The sequence below is a fragment of the Corylus avellana genome, chromosome 6 (assembly GCF_965113065.1).
Source record: "Corylus avellana chromosome 6, dhCorAvel1.hap1.2, whole genome shotgun sequence".
NCBI lineage: Eukaryota > Viridiplantae > Streptophyta > Magnoliopsida > Fagales > Betulaceae > Corylus > Corylus avellana.
Window position 1 is genome coordinate 22893784 of NC_142495.1, and position 19161 is coordinate 22912944.

The 19161-nt window shown below is 33.8% G+C and overlaps 1 protein-coding gene across 1 annotated transcript; it reads left to right on the plus strand.

Moving 5' to 3' along the window:
- Window positions 1-7696: 7696 nt before the first annotated feature.
- Window positions 7697-12807, plus strand: LOC132188316 (Protein kinase superfamily protein). The gene is made up of 10 exons (XM_059602740.2): window positions 7697-8120; window positions 8975-9145; window positions 9261-9511; window positions 9609-9741; window positions 9826-9889; window positions 9984-10080; window positions 10185-10284; window positions 12011-12129; window positions 12237-12326; window positions 12409-12807. Exons 1-10 carry the CDS (start codon window positions 7949-7951, stop codon window positions 12568-12570), a joined length of 1359 nt encoding a protein of 452 aa, XP_059458723.2. The 5' UTR covers window positions 7697-7948; the 3' UTR covers window positions 12571-12807.
- The last annotated feature ends 6354 nt before the right edge of the window (window positions 12808-19161 follow it).

Genomic DNA, 19161 nt, shown 5'->3' on the forward strand with positions numbered 1-19161 from the left:
CTTCAATTTTTTTTTTATCAAATGAGTAATTTTTTTTTTTTTCAAACGGACCTTTTGAGTATTAAATGCACATTTAAACCCCTCAAACATACTCACAAACAGACCCTTACATATAAATAAAGTTGCTCGTGCGACGTGCTTGTGCCTTGTTATTAGGGGTGAAAAGGTGGGGGTTATTAACCGCCCGCTAATTACACTAACCGTTAACCGCTAACCGCTTTTGAAAGTGATTAGGAAAAATCGCTAACCGCATTTATGTATATTATATATTACATATATTTATATGGGACAAATATAAAATTGGTCCTTCTGGTTGTCCTAAATTACAAATTATTTTATGTAGTATAAAAAATAATTTATAAGTCCATATAGTTGGCCTAAATTACAAATCACTCTCTGTGGTATAAAAAAAGAATTTATAAGTCTTCAAGGTATGCCAAAATAACAGTTTACTTCATGAAATCAATTTCCGTTAAGTAATTAACAAAACTGTCACTTTGCTACATCATACTCAATAAAAATGTGATACGTGTTATTATTAATTTCTGACTTTCTAAAATAACAATAAGGATTTGTCACATCATTTTGCGATGTCAGCTAAGATTACACATCAGCGCTCACTTCACGTCATACTACTACAGTAAATTAACATAATATTTCTATTATAAATTAACATAATCTCTTATGTCCCAAAAATTTTACCTCATGTATAACCCTCCCTTATCTCCTTCTTCTTCAGCCACTTCACAAAATGCGACTATCAAATTTTCGCAAAATGCTCTCAAATCGTGGCGAGAAAGATGAAAATGAGTGAGGGGTACGCAATGAGTACAATTTCAGGGATAGAATAGATTAGATTAATTTACTGTAGTAGTATGACGAGACAAAGTAACGGATTTTGTTAAGTTACTTAACGGAAATTGATTTTAGAGAGTAAACTGTTATTTTGGCCTACCCTAAGGACTTATCAATTATTTTTTATACCACATGGAGTGATTTTTATTTGGGCCAACTACAAGGACTTATAATTATTTTTTATACCACAAAGAGTGATTTGTAATTTAAGCTAACTACATAGACCAATTTTACATTTATCCCTATTTATATATATATATATATAAAAATACATGAAACAACATCGTTTTGTGTTTATGTATATATAAATGATGTCGTATGTAGTAGGGTATTATCATATTACCATATAAACGACATCGTTTTGGTTTTTTTTTTTAAAAAAAAAAAAAACAAAAAACAAAAAAATTGTACCTTTTCTTTTTCTTAAAAAAAAAAAAAAAAAAAAAATCTTAGCGGTTAGTGAGCTTTATTAACCCCATTTTCACCTTTACTTGTTATACACGTAATACAAGTTCCAGTTATGTCTGCATTCCTAAAGTTTGCCGTGCTTGTCAATAGTTTCTTATACAAATTAATATAGCATCTGAGGATCATCATGTAATTCATAAATGCTAAGTTTATGATGCTTTCTCCTAGTTTTTGAAGAAATCAAGGTGGCTTTGTTATTTGAAAGAGAGCCCCTATTGTCCGGTTGTGGCAGAAAACTCATCCATTCATGTGTTGACACATCACCATGTCAATTTTACCAAAATAAGATCAAAACATTAGATAACAGCCAAACCCTCAACCAAACCACCGGATCCATGGCAGAAAAGAGGCCGGAGAGGGTGACCCACAACTGGGTCATGGCCAAACCCAGCCGTGGGTCACGCTAGCCCCAAGGCTAGGCCTGGCCGGTCGTGACCCAGCCGTGGGTCACAGCCAGACTCACGGCTGGCTTAGGGTTTCTAATATCTTAAAATCTGTTTCTAATACATCAAAACCTGTTTCTGAATTCAAAACTAAGACCTAGAGGTGGAAGATTAACTCTTTAGGAATTTTATTACCCTAAAGACCGGAGAGAGTGACTCACGGCACTGGAGAGGGTGACCCACAGGCCACGGCTGGGTGGCTGAGTCTGGCCGGCCGTGGGTCTCTTTTCTTTCTCTCTTTGAGTCAGTGTATTTTGTTGTAGGTTATTTTTTGTTCACTTTTTGTGCTTTAGGTGATGTCTCTTTCTTCTATTGGCTTGACAGAAAACATGAGTTTTCATTTGAAAACATGAGTTTTCTATTGACTTGGCAGAAAACAAAGTTAAACTCCATTTGAAAAAGAAAAAATTTAAGTAACAAATAATTGGAGTAAATATGGCCCATAAATACTTTTTGTTTTCATAAGGCCCATATCTTTTGTTTTTTTTTTTTATATGCTTGACCGAAAGATGTTTTGCCTAAGAAGCCTACTAGATCGCTTCACACAAGTAATGACACTTGAACCCAAACCTAAACATAGATAAATAGCTTAGTTTGGGAAAGCAAGAAGTACCAAACCAAACTTGACTTATGCATAGTGCCATTTAACAACCACCCACTAAAAATTACAAACAACAAACTCAATCTCATGAGGGTTTGTTTGATAAAGTTTTGATAATTAAGTGTTTTGAATTTTGAATTTTGAATTTTGAATTTTGAAAAGAGGTAAAAGTTAAGAATTGATTTGGTGAGGGCCAAATTTGAAAAAAGTTGACAATTAGTTTGATATAGTTTTGAAGAGTCTTTTGTAAAAATTAAAAGTAATAAATATTTTTATAAAATAAAAATAGAAACCATTAATTTCTAAAAATGGGTAGACTTCATAAAATTCAACTCGGATCCATCCAATTATTAGAACTTAGACAGAATTTTCCGACTTTATAAAATTTGGGGACAACTTAAACTAAAATTTCTATCTCTATTAGAAATTAGAGATAGAAAACAAATAAATCTACCTAAATATTATCGGCTACAAATATTGCTTCACTTGCTTCTAATGACAATATGCAATTAGTATTAAGTAAAAATGAGTGTTATACATACTTTCAAGTATTCATTCTTAAGTATTCACTTTCTAACATAATAATAAAAACCTCCATTTGATTAAAATTATATATATAGTGTCACGTTAAGGAGCGAGCAAACAAGAGAGAACACTTAAAATAAAATATGTGTAATATTTGTCTTGAGGAAATGGCATAAAAAAACAAATGAGGGAAGATCAAGGAAGAAACGAAACAAAGGTAAATGCTGTCTTTGTATAACCATGCAGCTTCGATCCGGCAAGGAATTAGAAGGCATGCTTGTCGTTTTTCGCCAAATCCAGTCAGGATACAACGACACATGAGCTGTCGTTGATTATTAATACACAAAACATTAATTGAGCACGTGGTTCATTGCTCATCTCATAATTGAATATTGGTCTTAATAAACGTGTGGGACATCCATGCATTTTCAATTAAAAGTACAACTTTCGTTTATTCCATGTGATTGACTTATTAGGTTGTGTGTGGTGTGGTCCAACGAAGCACCATGCCAAATTGCCAATGGCCCAAGAGCAAGCTGACAAAAAAATTTTTTTTATCGATCCAAGGTAGTTTGTAAAGCATGTTTGCAGCACATTATAAATAATACAAAGTCTTTAATTTTTTTCTTGATGGGTAGTAGCCTAGTAGGTGTATTTTGCTTAAACATATTCCAATATCGTACGCAATATATATATATATATATATATATATATATATATTCTCTGCAATTTGAAAGATAGATTTATTGCACCTCCTCGATCTCCTTCCATAGCCATGCACGCGCCTCCTCTACACCTCCACCAGTTCTACTACTTCCGAAAAGCCCCTTTGTCTCGGTGCATGCACTCCACACACCACCTTAGCACGCATGCATGTGATGCACGCATTGTCATCTCTACCTCTCATTTTTTACTCGCACAGTGAATCTATGGTGTCTCCTGTTAAATTATTATTTATCTCGAAAGTTTAAGTTAATAGGAAGAGATAAATGCAAAATTGATCTCTGTGATTGGCCTAATTTACAAATTACTTCATGTGGTTTAAAAAATAATTTATAGGTCCTTAGGGTAGGCCAAAATAACATTTTACTCCATAAACTCATTTTCCGTTAAATGACTTAATAGAAACCGTTACATTGCCACATCACATCCAATAAAAATAAGACACGTGTTCTTTTTTATTTATGCTTTTAAAAAATGACAAATAAGCTTTTTCACGTCATTTTGAGGATTCAACACATACTCCACGTCAAATTAAATAAACATAATCCCTCTATATCCCCTATGCCGCCGTCGTCTTCATCTTCTCCTACGATTTTTGCCGTCATCTTCATCTTCTGATGGGTATGATCTTCGATCTGTGAGTTACTTTGAAATTTTGGGCATCTGCGTTTTTGGATATAGAGGGATTAAGTTTATTTAATTTGACATGAAGTGTGTGTTGGAGCCTCAAAATGACGTGGAAAAGTATATTTGTCATTTTTTAAAAGCATAAATAAAAAAGAACACATGTCTTATTTTTATTGGGTGTGATGTGGCAATGTAACGGTTTCCGTTAAGTCATTAAACGAAAAATGAGTTCAGAGAGTAAAATGTTATTTTGGTCTACCCTAGGGATCTATAAATTATTTTTTAAACCACATGGAGTGATTTGTAAATTAGGCCAACCACAATGACCAATTTTGCATTTAACTCTAAATTTAATTACTTAACCATTATTTTAACATCCCATCTCCTTTATGATCTTTGTAGTAGGTACAATTGTATTTATTTACTTATTTTTGTTTATAGAGGCCCCCCATCTAGTTTTAGGTTTAGATGTGGTATCCACCGATCCTACTTCTCCTGGTACCTTTCTCATTGGACATTATAGTGGTGTCCTCTTTGGCGATTTCAGTTTTAAGCCATTACCCGTGCTTGTATTTCTGGTGTGGTTTCCAAGTTTGTTTAGTACTGCAGTAGGTACTGTTTAAAGCAAATTCGCCTCTAAATTGTACCTTCAAATCAAGATTACATATAACTCATTTTTCGGCTAGTGAACCAAGAATCCAATAGGTTTAATTAGCCACTCAACTTGGCCCATTCTCAATAGAATTTAGGTTTTTACTTTTTATTTTTTATTTACGTTTTTAGATTATTAATTTATTATTATTATTATTATTATTTGTATTCCATGCACACTGATTGGAACCCATCAGACATATATTGACTACTCACAAAAGACAATAAAAAGGGTTGACTAAATCGTATAGCTCACCGAAAATCATGCATATCTTCAATCTCGATCAGATTCAATGCATCAATGAATTATCCGCTTGCCATTTGGTCAATTTCTAATTTTATTTTCTTTGTGTGTGCCATTATATCATCCATTAATCGAACCCCAAAAGTTCACATGAGAGTTGTGATTATTTTCTTCTTTAACCGAAAAGTAGTTAAGCTTTCCGTGTCAACTGTTATTGTTCGCATATGGGGAGGATTAGGCCCCATATATGTGTTACTTGCAGTCGCACCCATTTGCTCATGTGATCAATCAATTCTCACCAAGTTAGCATCAATGCATACATGATTCGTCACACATCTGTTATTGTCTCAAATTTTTGTGCCGTACGCGGCCATAATCCCTTTAAGAAGGTAGCTGCGAAGGGTCACTTTCGCATAACTAATTACTAGGATAAGGTTTCGCTCGATAGTGGTTAAGACGTACAAATTGCTCCGGCCACAAACAAAGAACAATCAGGCCGCACCACCACCCAACCCATAGAGTTAAGGGCTCTTCCGTCATTTCCTTTAAGTTTCAGCCTTACAATCGTACTCCTTTCGAATCTAAAGACTTTGATTTCAGCCTTACATTTCTTCTCACGATTAAAAAAAAAAAAACGAAGAGAAGCAAAGGAAATGAGGCCAAACTGGAAGTATGGGTAGCTCAAATAATCCAGTGCAACAATAACAAACTGGAAGGCCTTGCCTGATACACAATGAGCAGAGGATTTCTGCAATGGATTCATAACCCAACCTCATAATGGAATAATGCAAAAACATCTTTACCACTAAATAATTAAAGCAAAGCAAGTCACAATTTTTCAACAATTATTTTGTCATAAAAAAAGAAAAAGGGTGGCTCGAGCCACTCCTTTTGGGCAAAATGGGGGTGAAATTTTGCTCTAACGGGTGGCTAGACACCCCATGAGAGTGGTTGGAGAGTGGCCGACCTACACCTAAAGGTCATGGGTGGTTCAACCATCCCTAAAAAGCTTAAATCCTAAAAAATAATTTTGAAGCCTAAACCCTTGGGATGGTTTCGGCCACTTCTATTTTGCAAGTTGGCCACCCTCAAACTGGCGAGGGGTGGCTTGAGCCAACCCTCAATTTTTTTTTCAATGTTTTTTTTTTTTTTTTTTTTCAAATTGTTTTAGTTTTTTAGTGGGTCATGTGACATGTGACATATTATAATTGGTTTGACAAGAAAATTCATTAGTTTTATTGACTAATATAGATAAAGATACTAATTCTGTATTTATTGATAACAAAAGTATCATTGATGATAGGGATAAATACAAAATTGGTCCTTGTGGTTGGTCTAATTTATAAATCACTCCCTGTGATTTAAAAAATAATTTATAGGTCTCTAGGGTAGGCCAAAATAATATTTTACTCTCTGAACTCATTTTCCGTTAAATGACTTAACGAAAACCGTTACATTGCCATGTCACACCCAATAAAAATAAGACACGTATTCATTTTTATTTATGCTTTTAAAAAATGTAAATAAGCGTTTCCACGTCATTTTGAAGCTCCAACACACACTTCACGTCAAGTTAAATAAACCTAATCCCTCTATATCTCTTGTGCCTCCGTCGTCTTCATCTTCCCCTACGATTCTTGCCGCCGTCTTCATCTTCCGATGGGTGTGATCTTCGATCTGTGAGTTACTCTAAGATTTTTGAGCATCTGCGTTTTTGGATTAGTGCATTTTTGGGCAGTCTTTCTATGGAAATTCGAATTTGTTTTTTGGCATTGAAGCATCTTCAAAAATTGTTTCCGGGCATCGGAAACAATCTATTCCTCTCTCTTTGTGTCGTTTTTTTTTTGGGAAGATGAAAACGATGGTGGCAAGAATCGGTGGGGAAGATGAAGACAACGGCATGAAGACAAAGATGAATACAACGGCAAGAATCGTTGGGGAAGATGAAGACAATGGCGGCACAAGAGATATAAAGGGATTAGATTTATTTAATTTGACAATAAGTGTGTGTTGGAGCCTAAAAAATGATGTGAAAAAGTTTATTTGTCATTTTTTAAAAGCATAAATAAAAAAGAACATGTGTCTTATTTTTATTGGGTATGATGTGGCAAAGTAACGGTTTCCGTTAAGTCAATTAACGAAAAATGAGTTTATAGAGTAAAATGTTATTTTGGCCTACCCTAGGGACCTATAAATTATTTTTTAAATTACAATGAGTGATTTGTAAATTAGGCCAACCACAAAGACCAATTTTACATTTATCCCTTTATAATAAAAACAAAACACAAGTAAAAATAAATAAAGGCGTCAAAACTCAACTACCAAAAACCCCTTTAACCCATTGTTTTAAGGAAACGTAGAGCTATATTTTAATAATAATAATAAATAAATAAAATTAATATATGATCGATTTTCATTTTTGTTTGAAGTTTTTTTTTTTTTTTTTTTTTTTCTTCCTTCCATTATCACTTTTTGTGTGGCCATGAACCCCACTACCCTTCTCTCAAAACTTAAACATAAATGTGGTTTAGAGTTGGCTGTTTGCTAACTGCCACATGATTCATAGTTACACCCTCACTGACCCACTCACCGGATAGATAGAAACCGATCGCATAAAAAAGGACTTTCTTGGTTTCCCTGCAACACTTGTTTTGTCCTCTTCTTCCTATGGAGTATGGGATAACAAAGATTCAAACATAGACAGCAAAGTAACTTAGACAAGTTTTCTCAAAGTCCCTACTTTAACACACTTTTCTCTCTCTCTCTCTCTCTCTCTCTCTTTATGATTCTGTCCCTTGAGGAAAAAGTGACATGAACCTTCTTGGTCGTTTACTGCTTATGTGGGTATTAAACACTACTTTTCTTTCGGCCATAATTGATGCCAGATCAGAGCCTGCTGTATCATCCGTTCTTGAGCCTGTTTTTGTTAAGGAGAGACAACCCACTTCTCAATTTTCTCTAAAAATGCAAGCTGAATCTCCAGGTATTTCAACAATGCAGATGATTTTCTGCTTTTGTTCTTTGTTCCCCTCCCCATCATGGACTTTTGTGCTGTGTTCATTGTTTGCTTATATGGGGTAATGGGTTTGCATTGGCTCAAAAATCAAAACTCTAAATTGAAACCCCATCTGAAGTAGATAGATTTTTAGTCTGATATGTTCGTTAGTGGACAGATTTCGATTTGATCTTTTTGGATATGATGTTTGTGCTCTGCCTGGTTGCTGAAATGCAGTAAAAAGGAAGGAGATTAGACTGTGAGTCACTGTTAGTCGTTTGAAAATCCAAAACAAACAAACAAACAAGTTCAGTAAATTATACATCTACCAGGGGATTTTTTTTTTTTTTAAGCTTATGCCCTGTTTGGTTGCTGAGAAAATGTATCAGAATCAAAGAATTAAGATGGTAAAACTTAGCTTGTATACTTGTAATTGTTACAGCAGCCTTGCTTAGTTGGGGTGACTTTGAATATTTTATTTCAAGAAAAAGAAGGAAAGAAAATCAGAACAGAGAATATAATTAATATTGTTGTAAGATGCTAATTACACTGTGTCCTTGGGAACCAAACAGAGACCTAGTACAATTAACTAATGTTGTTCTCTGATTATCCAGTACTTATTTGATGATAGTGAACTATTGGGTTTGGACTTCAATAATACAATTCTCTTCCTTTTTCTGTGTCATAATCTCTATGTTTAATTAAGAAAATTAGCTATACATATTTTATCTTTTTTATTTTTAAAAATGGATTACAACGGATGTGTAAACATTCATATGCTTAACTGATGGTTTTCTTTGTTAATCAGCACATTTAGTCATATTTTTCTTATGTTAAAACAGGAGTGCCAGAGGTTGGAGTAGCGCACCACCAAGATTTGAACAAAAAAATTCTTATAATGCTCATTGTTGCTTCCACTCTTCTTGGTGGAATTTTTCTGTTTCTATTATATTTTTGGTTTTACAGATGCAAAAACTCGAAGAACTCCAAGGAGAAAAGCGAAAAGAGCATAGGTATCTTCTCTTCCTTGAAAATTGCAATCACCCTCTTCTTTTTTTCCCTTGTCTTTCATTGAGATATTTACTTCGTTTTTTTTTTCTAAACCGTCTGTTTTAATATGATCTGAAGAGGCTGGAAAAGGGATGTCTTTGAGTCCAATTATGGTTAGATTTAATTCCTTGAGGATGGTCAATAAGAAAAGTTCTGTAGCTATATTTGATTATCAATCATTGGAAGCCGCAACGAACAATTTCCAAGAAAGTAATGTTTTGGGTGAGGGTGGTTCTGGACGAATCTACAAAGCTCGTTTTGATGAAAAATTCCTTGCAGCAGTGAAGAGAATTGATGGTCTCAGACAAAATGCAGCAAGAGAATTTGAAGTAAATGGTTTCTCTGAAATTGATTTGGATACCCATTTCCTGGTACTTGAATTTCTTGCTTTGTATTTCCTCTTAATTGGTTATATGAAATTTGCAGAATGAGGTGAATTGGTTGAGTAAAATCAGGCATCAGAATATTATTAAACTTTTGGGTTACTGCATTTATGGCGAATCAAGGTTTCTCATTTATGAAATGATGGAGAAAGAGTCTTTGGAAACTCAACTTCATGGTATACATTTTTTTTTTCCTGATTAAAGATTTAAACAAGGATTATATGTCCATTAAAATTGTATTTTTTTTCTCAATGGTTTAGGACCTACCCGAGGATCAGCTTTAACATGGCACCTGAGGATGAAAATAGCTGTTGATGTTGCTAGGTAAGTCCATTATGCTAATTATGTTTTCTACTTTATTCATTTTTTTCCCCATTTCTTATGTTAACATGGTTGGTTTTACTATCAATGGTGCTAGAGCTTTAGAATATCTTCATGAGCACTGCAATCCTCCTGTGGTTCATAGAGACATAAAATCTTCTAACATTCTTCTGGATTCTAATTTCACTGCAAAGGTAAGATCTATACGTGACCTGTGGAAATTGGCATGCACACTATTTTGGTTCTTTTTGATGTTTACCATGACGCTTTCTCCTTTACTGAGATTTTCTTGAATCAGCTATCGGATTTTGGCCTTGCCGTAACTTCTGGCACCGAAAACAAGAACGTAAAGCTTTCAGGAACTTTGGGCTATGCAGCACCAGAGTACCTTTTAGATGGTATGCAAGACATTATATGGCTTCCAAACTGCATATTAATTGACCACTGGTTTGAATGATCCGTATGCTTGTATTTTCTTCCCTCAAGAGCTGTTTCTGCATGAAACCTTTCAAACTTCTCTTAATGTGCTTGAAATGCTCCCTGTTCCAATAAGCATCATTTCTTCAACCTTTTTCTTTAATGTTCTTGTTTTTAGTTTTTTCTGCAAAATTTCTAGAGATGCTCAGATTTTAGTGTGATATTTCAAATATATGCGCCTATTCACTTCTAGTCAAGATTAGTGTAGTTCACAAAGAGAGGCTCATGATCTATGTATGGCACTCATTCGTCGATATATATAGGAACAAATACATATTCTGCAATATGTATACCTTACAAGAAGACAATTCATAGGGACACCTCCACCTTCTAGAATATGGATACTTGTCCCTTTCTTTCTGACACTCCCCCTCAAGCTAAAGCATAGATATCATATAAGCTTCAGCTTGGAACAAAGGAACTATTGTTGACACAAAGACTTTGTACACACAACAGCAAGTTGGTCTTCAGGCTGAAATACAACAACAGATTTTTTTTTTTTTTTTTTCTCTTTTTTCTTTTTTCTTTTTGCCACCACATACAGCCACTGATCACCATATTGATGAGGTCGATGGCGGTGGCAAGGTTCTAAATTTATCCCCATGACACCACCATCAACCTCCACACCGTTATAGATGGGGAGGAAGAAAACAAAGAAGAAAATGACAAAACTTAGGGATGGAGTATTTAAATGTAAAACCTTGGCTCTGATATTATGTCAATATTAACGTATTCTAGAAAAGAGAGGCTCGGAAGCTATATATGGCTCATCATTCATATATCTATTTATATAATGGAACAAATACAATACTACGGAATATGGATACCTCACCATAAGACAACTCATAGAAGACCTCACCAGAGGACAACTTGTATGGGCACTTCACCACGTTCTAGAATAGGGACACTTGTAGACAGACAGAAAGCTGAAAGAAAGCCTGAGGTGCTGACCCGCTGCAAGGCAGGCTCATCTATCCTGATCGGGATGATAAGGACTTGTCCTTACGCTTAGGATGATCAAGTTTATCACAAATATTGCATATAATCTCCGATATATGTAATACAAAGACTGATAACAATTCTTGAATTCAGGTAGATGATTCTTTTAAATTACATAAATTGTGTAACCTTCAAGTCACTCTGATTTGATTTACCTAGAACTGAGTTTATGCCAAACCATCTGTCTTAACAACCAAAGCTCCCATGTCTTTTACATTCAGAATAAGATTAGAAGTCCTTTAGATAGTCTATCCATTTTCCTGTTGGGAATATGGAATTCAGTATGATTTGTGCTTGGAATGTACTCTTTCCTATGATTCTATCTGTTCCAAGGGTAAAGTAATCATGGTATAGGATGCGTCATGTATTACTGTGACTTGATTTTGGTGCTGTTTTACTTCTTTGATTTTAGTTTCATTGAGATGTAAGGAACCCGTGATGGCCTCCCAAGTTGGGGAAGAAAGTGGATGAATTCTATTCCTTCATTTTTCATAGAGTTTGTAAACAAAACATCAATTTTCTGATGCTGATAGTGTTATAATACTTAAATGAGTTGTCCCTTATATCTAGGTTTCTAGCACCAAATAGATCCTATATGCTAAGTAGAGCGGGCTTCTTGCATATAAAATTGTAAGGTTGTATTTGCAGGTAAACTAACTGATAAAAGCGATGTCTATGCTTTTGGAGTTGTCCTTCTAGAACTTCTGATGGGAAGAAAGCCATTGGAGAATGTTTCCCCAGCTCAAATCCAATCTATTGTCACATGGGTAAGTCTTCTTTCCGACCCCACCAAGCTGCTTTTTATGAAGTAAAATTTAAGAAGGGTTCTAAGTTTTGGCTTCTTAATGATGTTTGAATCATCTTTGACTTGCAGGCTATGCCCCAGCTTACAGACAGATCAAAGCTTCCAAACATTGTGGATCCTGTAATAGAAAACACAATGGACCTAAAGCACTTATATCAGGTTTGTAGAATGAAAACACAAATATTTTTGTACTTGTGAGTCGTGTAATTGCTAAATTGTGAATGATATTACCATCAAACAGGTTGCTGCGGTGGCTGTACTATGTGTACAACCGGAGCCAAGTTACCGGCCACTGATAACGGATGTCCTGCACTCGCTCATCCCTCTTGTCCCTTCTGAGCTTAGGGGGTCACTCAGATTTACAGAACCTACCAAGCCAGCCTGCTCTGAATCTTCCAGCTGACTGCAGAAACATTGGTTGAGACTCTTACACATTGCCCTGCTAGAAAGAAAGTTTTTGTTTTTGTTTTTGATTTCTATTTTTGTGATTACAGATGTAAAGTGTAGTAATTTTGAGGGGATTTTTTCATGACAATCTCATAACATTTTACTTTTAGGTTAGACATCCTTTTCCCCCTAGTTGTACAACAGAATTAAAAAGCAACATTAGAATGGAAAGATTCTTCTGTGTGTTAATGCTTCTTCTGTGTCATGGCATTTAAAAATTGGTTTTTCTCTTTTATATGCTTGTAGAGGTCTTGTTGCTAACCTATCATCATTATGCATGGAACTTGTAGAAATCTGAATTAATTCTGCACAGAAAACAAATGAATCTCTTGTCTAGGCCCTACTAGATGGAACAAAAAGAACGAGCTCTAGAAATCCCTTAAAACTATAGGGAATCTTTTGTGGATCACTGCCTAGAGGATTTTAATTTGATTCAAACATTGGGTAAAACTCACCTCTAAAAACCGGCTTGCAAATGAAGGGTGCCCATAATTAAGATTAGAGTTAACCCATGTGGGACATAAGGATCGTAACATAATTCCATCATCTTTAATGCAAATAAAAAAGGTGGCGAGTGCTTTGCATCATCTTACATTGGAGGAATTGGTAATTTCAAGAATAATAATGGCTTGATTGACTACAAAAAAGTTGATCGTTAGCGTCGACCAACCGTCAACGCTAAAAGTCACAAAGTCGACGTTGGTCAACAACATTGACATGTCGACACTAATAAGGTTGACACAATAGCTCCAATGCTGATGGTCAACTGATGCTCATCAGCGTCGACTTTGGACCCAACAGTGTCCACAAATGTCAAAGCTAGTAATATTTCTAATGAACACTAAAGATCAGTTAGAATTGAAACCAAAGTTGATGTTGTTGGTGGACCAACAGCATCCACATGCTGATGGTCCATCGGCGTCAATACAAAGGTAGACGCTGATGGTGGACCATTAGCATCGGCACAAAAGTGGAAGCTCCACCATCAGCGTCGACCCAAGGTGTGGATACCGAGGTTTAGCATCAACATTCACTTTGTCACTACTAATTACTTAACAAGTAAAAAATAAAAATAAAACATTATTAGCATTGACAAATTGACGCTAATAATGTTTTTTTTTTAAAAAAAAAAAAAAAATCGATTTCCTTAAATGAATATGCAAAAGAAAATGGAATAGATTTGAAATTGGTGGAATAATTCCAGCCAATGTATTCATTTCTTTGGTTTTTTTTTTTTTTTTTTTTTTCTAAGCTGCCAATGTATTCATTTCAATATATAAAGAATGTATTTAGAAAAAAATATATGTATATAAAGAATGCAAGTTATATGGTAATCACAAAGTTACAAGAAGATAATAAATTTAACCATACAAAAGTTAAAAACAATTCTAACTCTGCCTATGTACACTTGGCTTGATAACCTTAGAAAAGAAACTATGTTTGCTGATCACAAATTCTAGACGACATTTGTTAAGATAAATCTCATTAATTGGTGTAATCTTCGCTCTTACATAGTGAGGTGACATTAAAATAAAGATACACGAAGTCATGATCGATCAAAGAAATCTTCGTTATACGTTAGTGAGATTAAATAGGTGAAGAGCGAATTTCAAAGGGCAAAGAGAAAGAGTTTTAAAGAGTTCAAAGAAAAAGAGTTTCAAAGAGCAAAGAGAAAGAATCCAAAGAGATTTTTTTTTTTTTTTTAAATAGCTATTTTACACTTAGCATAGTAAGAGTTTTCAAAGAGTAAAGAATTTCAAAGAGAGAGATTTGGTTTGATGAATAACATAGTAAAGAGGTTTTTTTTAAAAAAAAATGTTTGTGATAACTTTTTTATGCAACGAGAAAGTATTGTCATTTATAGAATTGAAGGAACAAATGTTCCAACATTTTAAAAAACGGCTCACTCCACACACTGATTTGAACTGTTGTTTATTTACTAAGTTGTGAACTCGCCTTCTACTTATAAATATTATTTATAGAAAAAAAAAAAAAACAAACAAACAAATAAAAGACGGTTTCGAACAGCACGATAAAGACAAAAAAGAAATAGGAGGCAAAGTTAATGCAATAGTTGTCATGTAATGATTATTGATAAGACAGGTTGTGAAATGTCTATATTTTTACGAAAAATTAGCGCTGATGTATGTGTATTAATCTAATAGGAAGAAGTTTTAAATTTTTCTGCCGCTCCAAATTCATGAATTATTATGTATTGATTTTATTTCCGCTGCAAAATAATAAAATATCATATTTAAAAGTTAAAAGAACAAGGTACGTATAGTAACACACCTACTATAATTTTATATAAATTATAATTTGCGGGCCTTACAATATTCATCCATTAAATTGTAGTTAACATTAACAACAGGTGTAGAGGAAAAAGAAGTCTATAAGGCGCCAACAATATTGTGACCATTAATGACGAATTAAGGAGATTTGTCACATGCACTAAGCTTCATCGATCACGATTTCTGCACTTTATACCTCCCAATTATGGATGGGTAATTACATACAATTTAGAACTATTAAGGGTGTTGATTCAATGGGTAATTACATACAATTTTTAAGTGGTCATAGAATGTACTAAGGCGTGAATTTGAATTTTCGCAATAGAGATTCTCCACATATACCTAATTAGTATTAATGGCCTTAGATTTTCATTGATGTCATGGTGGTGCTGAGTTAGATTATGACTCAATTAGACTTGAATGAGCGTTTGCGATTCCCACCGTCTAGGCTCTTCCTGTACTACTATGGTCACGCCCAAGTAAGATAACTACGTACAATTAGTCTCCCCAACCTACCCATTTTTATTAGAAAAAAATTTACAGACATTGGTTGGTTCACGGACAAAGACAAATATAGAAGATAGACAATTTAAAAATACAAATCCTAAATAACAAATTCCTTAACCTTTGTAAATGTCGTGCCGGCTAGCTCCTTGTACTTACGTTGAAGCCAATTAGGCCACATGCAGCAGGTCCCTAATTTATAAAAATCTTCCAATTAAATTTGTCTTAAAAATAAGTTAAATTCCAAACTAAAGTACGATCCACTTTCTTTTTTCTTTTTTTCGTCACTTTTAATCTTTTACTTACTAGTTCTATTATTCTTTATTTCTTCAATATTTTATACATTAAACTTATATTATCAAGGGCGGTTGGTTTTTTTTTTTTTTTTTTAATTAAGGGCGGTTGGTTTTAGTTGGTCATTGTTACGAGTTCGAATATAGTTGAATTCCGATATCGTTGATTTTAGTACATAACTAATTAAATCCAACTTACAAAGAAAGAAAGATTAATTAAACATATTATTCATAATGTTATTATCTATTCAAAATACCATATCAAGAAAGATTAATTAAACATATTTACAGTACTTCAAAAATCTGAAAGAATGATTTTTAAATATTTAATATAAAAATTTATTATATTTTTTTTATGTAAATCTTGTTTAAGACGAAAAGTCCAGACATAATATTAGGTGTCTAACTGAGTCATATATGTGATGCCAAATTGCCAAGAGATGACATCCTTCTTGCAACTTTCAACGATATTATCAATAATGCATCAAAAATAAGAAGCCATGCATGGAGATTTCTCAATATATATATATATAACAACGCCGCCAGGATTGTTGCATGGATATTCTTGAGTCTCGACGATCCCAAGAAAATAACGGTTACTTATCTTCCCCAACAACGAGTACGTACATGTCAATTAATCTCTCTCCCTCTCTCCCTCTCTCTCTGTATGACAGAGAAGCCATGGCCCCTTCAAGCTGGCTGTGCAGTAGCAGCTCCAAGAACATGGTAGTCAAAATCGTTTATCCAGGGGGGCACGTGGAGCTCCATGACAGGCCTGTCAGCGCATCAGAAGTCATGCTCCGGAACCCAAGAAGTTGCGTCGCCCACCCACAAGTTTTCCAGCAGCCGTGGGCAGTTGTTGCACCGGACACGATGCTTATGCCCGGCCAGAAGTTCTACGTAGTACCCATAAAAACCGTACGGAAGCTTCAGAGGCTTTCTCCGAAGCAATCTCCGGCGGCTTCATTGGTGCACGAAATCCGGAGTAGTCAATCTAGCAAAGGAGAGGAGGATGACGAAGAGCATGGCATGGTTTACACGTGTAATTGGTTATTTGTTAATAAGAAAAACAGCACAAAGCGATCTGAAGATAATTGCTTCATATGCTTGCTAATGGGGATCAAGATCAAAGAGAATGCCGGCAATGGCGGCTCAAGCCAAGAAACGAGGACGTCAGGCAACGATATTATCGGTTCTTCAGAGGGCAGAGGAGTTACCAACTTACCAGAAATAGTACTACGGATTTTACAAGAAATAGGATAAGAGGGTCTCCCAAGAGATTTCCATCTATTGATCGATCATTGGCAGCCAAGTCTAGAAAGCGTCAAGGAAGAATAATATTTATAATTAATTATCGATATATATGTTGTTTTAATCGTAAGAAATGTTATTTAGTAGACTGCTATACAATTGTCATATAATTGAAATGATATGACAATAAAAATTACTTTTAATTTTTCTTGTTTACCTGGTTTTGTTGATTCAAAGAGTAATTTTTACTATGTATAACATTCTAATTATATAACAGTCGTATAAGAATATATATGCCAACAAGGATGAATAAGCGGGTAAAGTAGTATAATTCGTTTTCTATAATATTCAAGTCCCTGTAACAGCTTCAGGGTATTTGAATGACAAATTTTGCAGTGGGAATATATATATATATATCACTAGATGACATGTTGTTTATAATAGAAAAAAACAAAACCCTCCTTCCAAAACAAAATCATTGTTCCTTCAATTCAATATAGTTTCATGGTATTTGCATAACCAACTTTATCATTCTGATCATTTGCTGTTTTCTCTCTCTCTATATATAGAGAGAGACAGAACAGCAAATGATCAGAATGATAAAGTTGGTTATGAAAATACCATGAAACTTCTAGACAATCAACATTGTATTGAATTGAAGGAACAATGATTTTGTTTTGGAAGGAGGGTGTTGTGTTTTCTATTATAAACAACATATCATCTAGTGATTGGTGAATAAGTACATATATATATATATATATATATATATATATATATATATATATATCATGCAGGGGCGGAAAACCATGTGTTAGGATTCGTTCCCCCAAAATTTTTACAATTCTTTATAAAATATACATATTTAATGAATTCGTTCCCCAAAAAATTGATATATTTGTCCCCCCAAAATTAACATATTATGTGTTATTTCGTTTGTATTTTTTTTCTTAGCCATTTTCCCGCATCTCGTTTTTCCTTACATTTATTTTTGTTTTTGTTTTTTTTTTTTTTTTTTTGTATTTTTTGTGCAAAAATGTAGAATATGATGAAAATATCTGTTTTTATTTTATTTTTTGAGTGATTATTTGCACTCATTTGAGTTTACAATATTTATTTTCTGTACCATTTTTCTTGAACTCTATACATCGTGTGTTAGTTTATGTTGTTAATTGTTTATATTATTGTGTGTTTGTGATGTCATGACTCATGAGATTAAATTTAAGACTTTTATATTTTTTATTTTATATAAACACACAAAAACACACATGTAGAGAAATTATATGTATTTATGTACTTTTGTATTTATATAAGTCAATGTTCCCAACTTATCAAAAAAAAAAAAAAACAGAAAAGTTCGTCCCCCCTCATCAAAAATCCTGGTTCCGCCCCTATATATATATATATATATAACGCATTATCCTTAAATTAGCACAATTTTTATAAGATAAAAGGCAGTCATTTGATCGTAAGAGTAGAATGCAAATTTTCATTTAATTTGGGAAAATAAAAAAATTTTCCCTTAAATTTTCGTTGGTTAATTTAAGGGAAAATTAAACATTGTAAACTTTATGAGCTCAAACTTTTACCGTCAAAGTGAGTGTCATGTCTAAAAAAATTAAATAAAATAAACTTTATGATCAGCTGAAATAGAAAAATTTGCCATTAAGTAGCCGATAAAAATTTCCCGCATACTGAATTGTCAAAAAAATTTCTCTAATCCCGTCTCTAAAATTATTATGTGTCCTTTAACATGTGAAAAGTACATGTCATATGCTTCTCATATATATGCCTTTGCGATAACATTAATAAATAAATACATGTGCAGATCATGTGCTGTGCTTCTTACATGTCGAAAGGAAAATATGACAATTTTTTAAAAGAAATTGAATCCTCTCTTTTTCAAATGAAATGGATATCGGTTAGAATTTAAAATTGATAAATCTAATGGTGATTATGGTGTATATAATATTAATGTTGACACGTGCTTTAAAATGAATACTATCTATTTCAAATGAAATGGAAATAATTCTTGTCTCCTTTTAGAGACCGGATTAGAGGAATTTTCGCAATCCAGTTTGTAGAAAATTTATCAGTCTCAAAGAAATTCTACAACACGAGGGTAATCTTGACAATTGACATGCAACATGGATATGGTTATTGGTTAGTTCCGTTAGGTAGTTACTCTTCAACCCCCACCCTTGATGATTT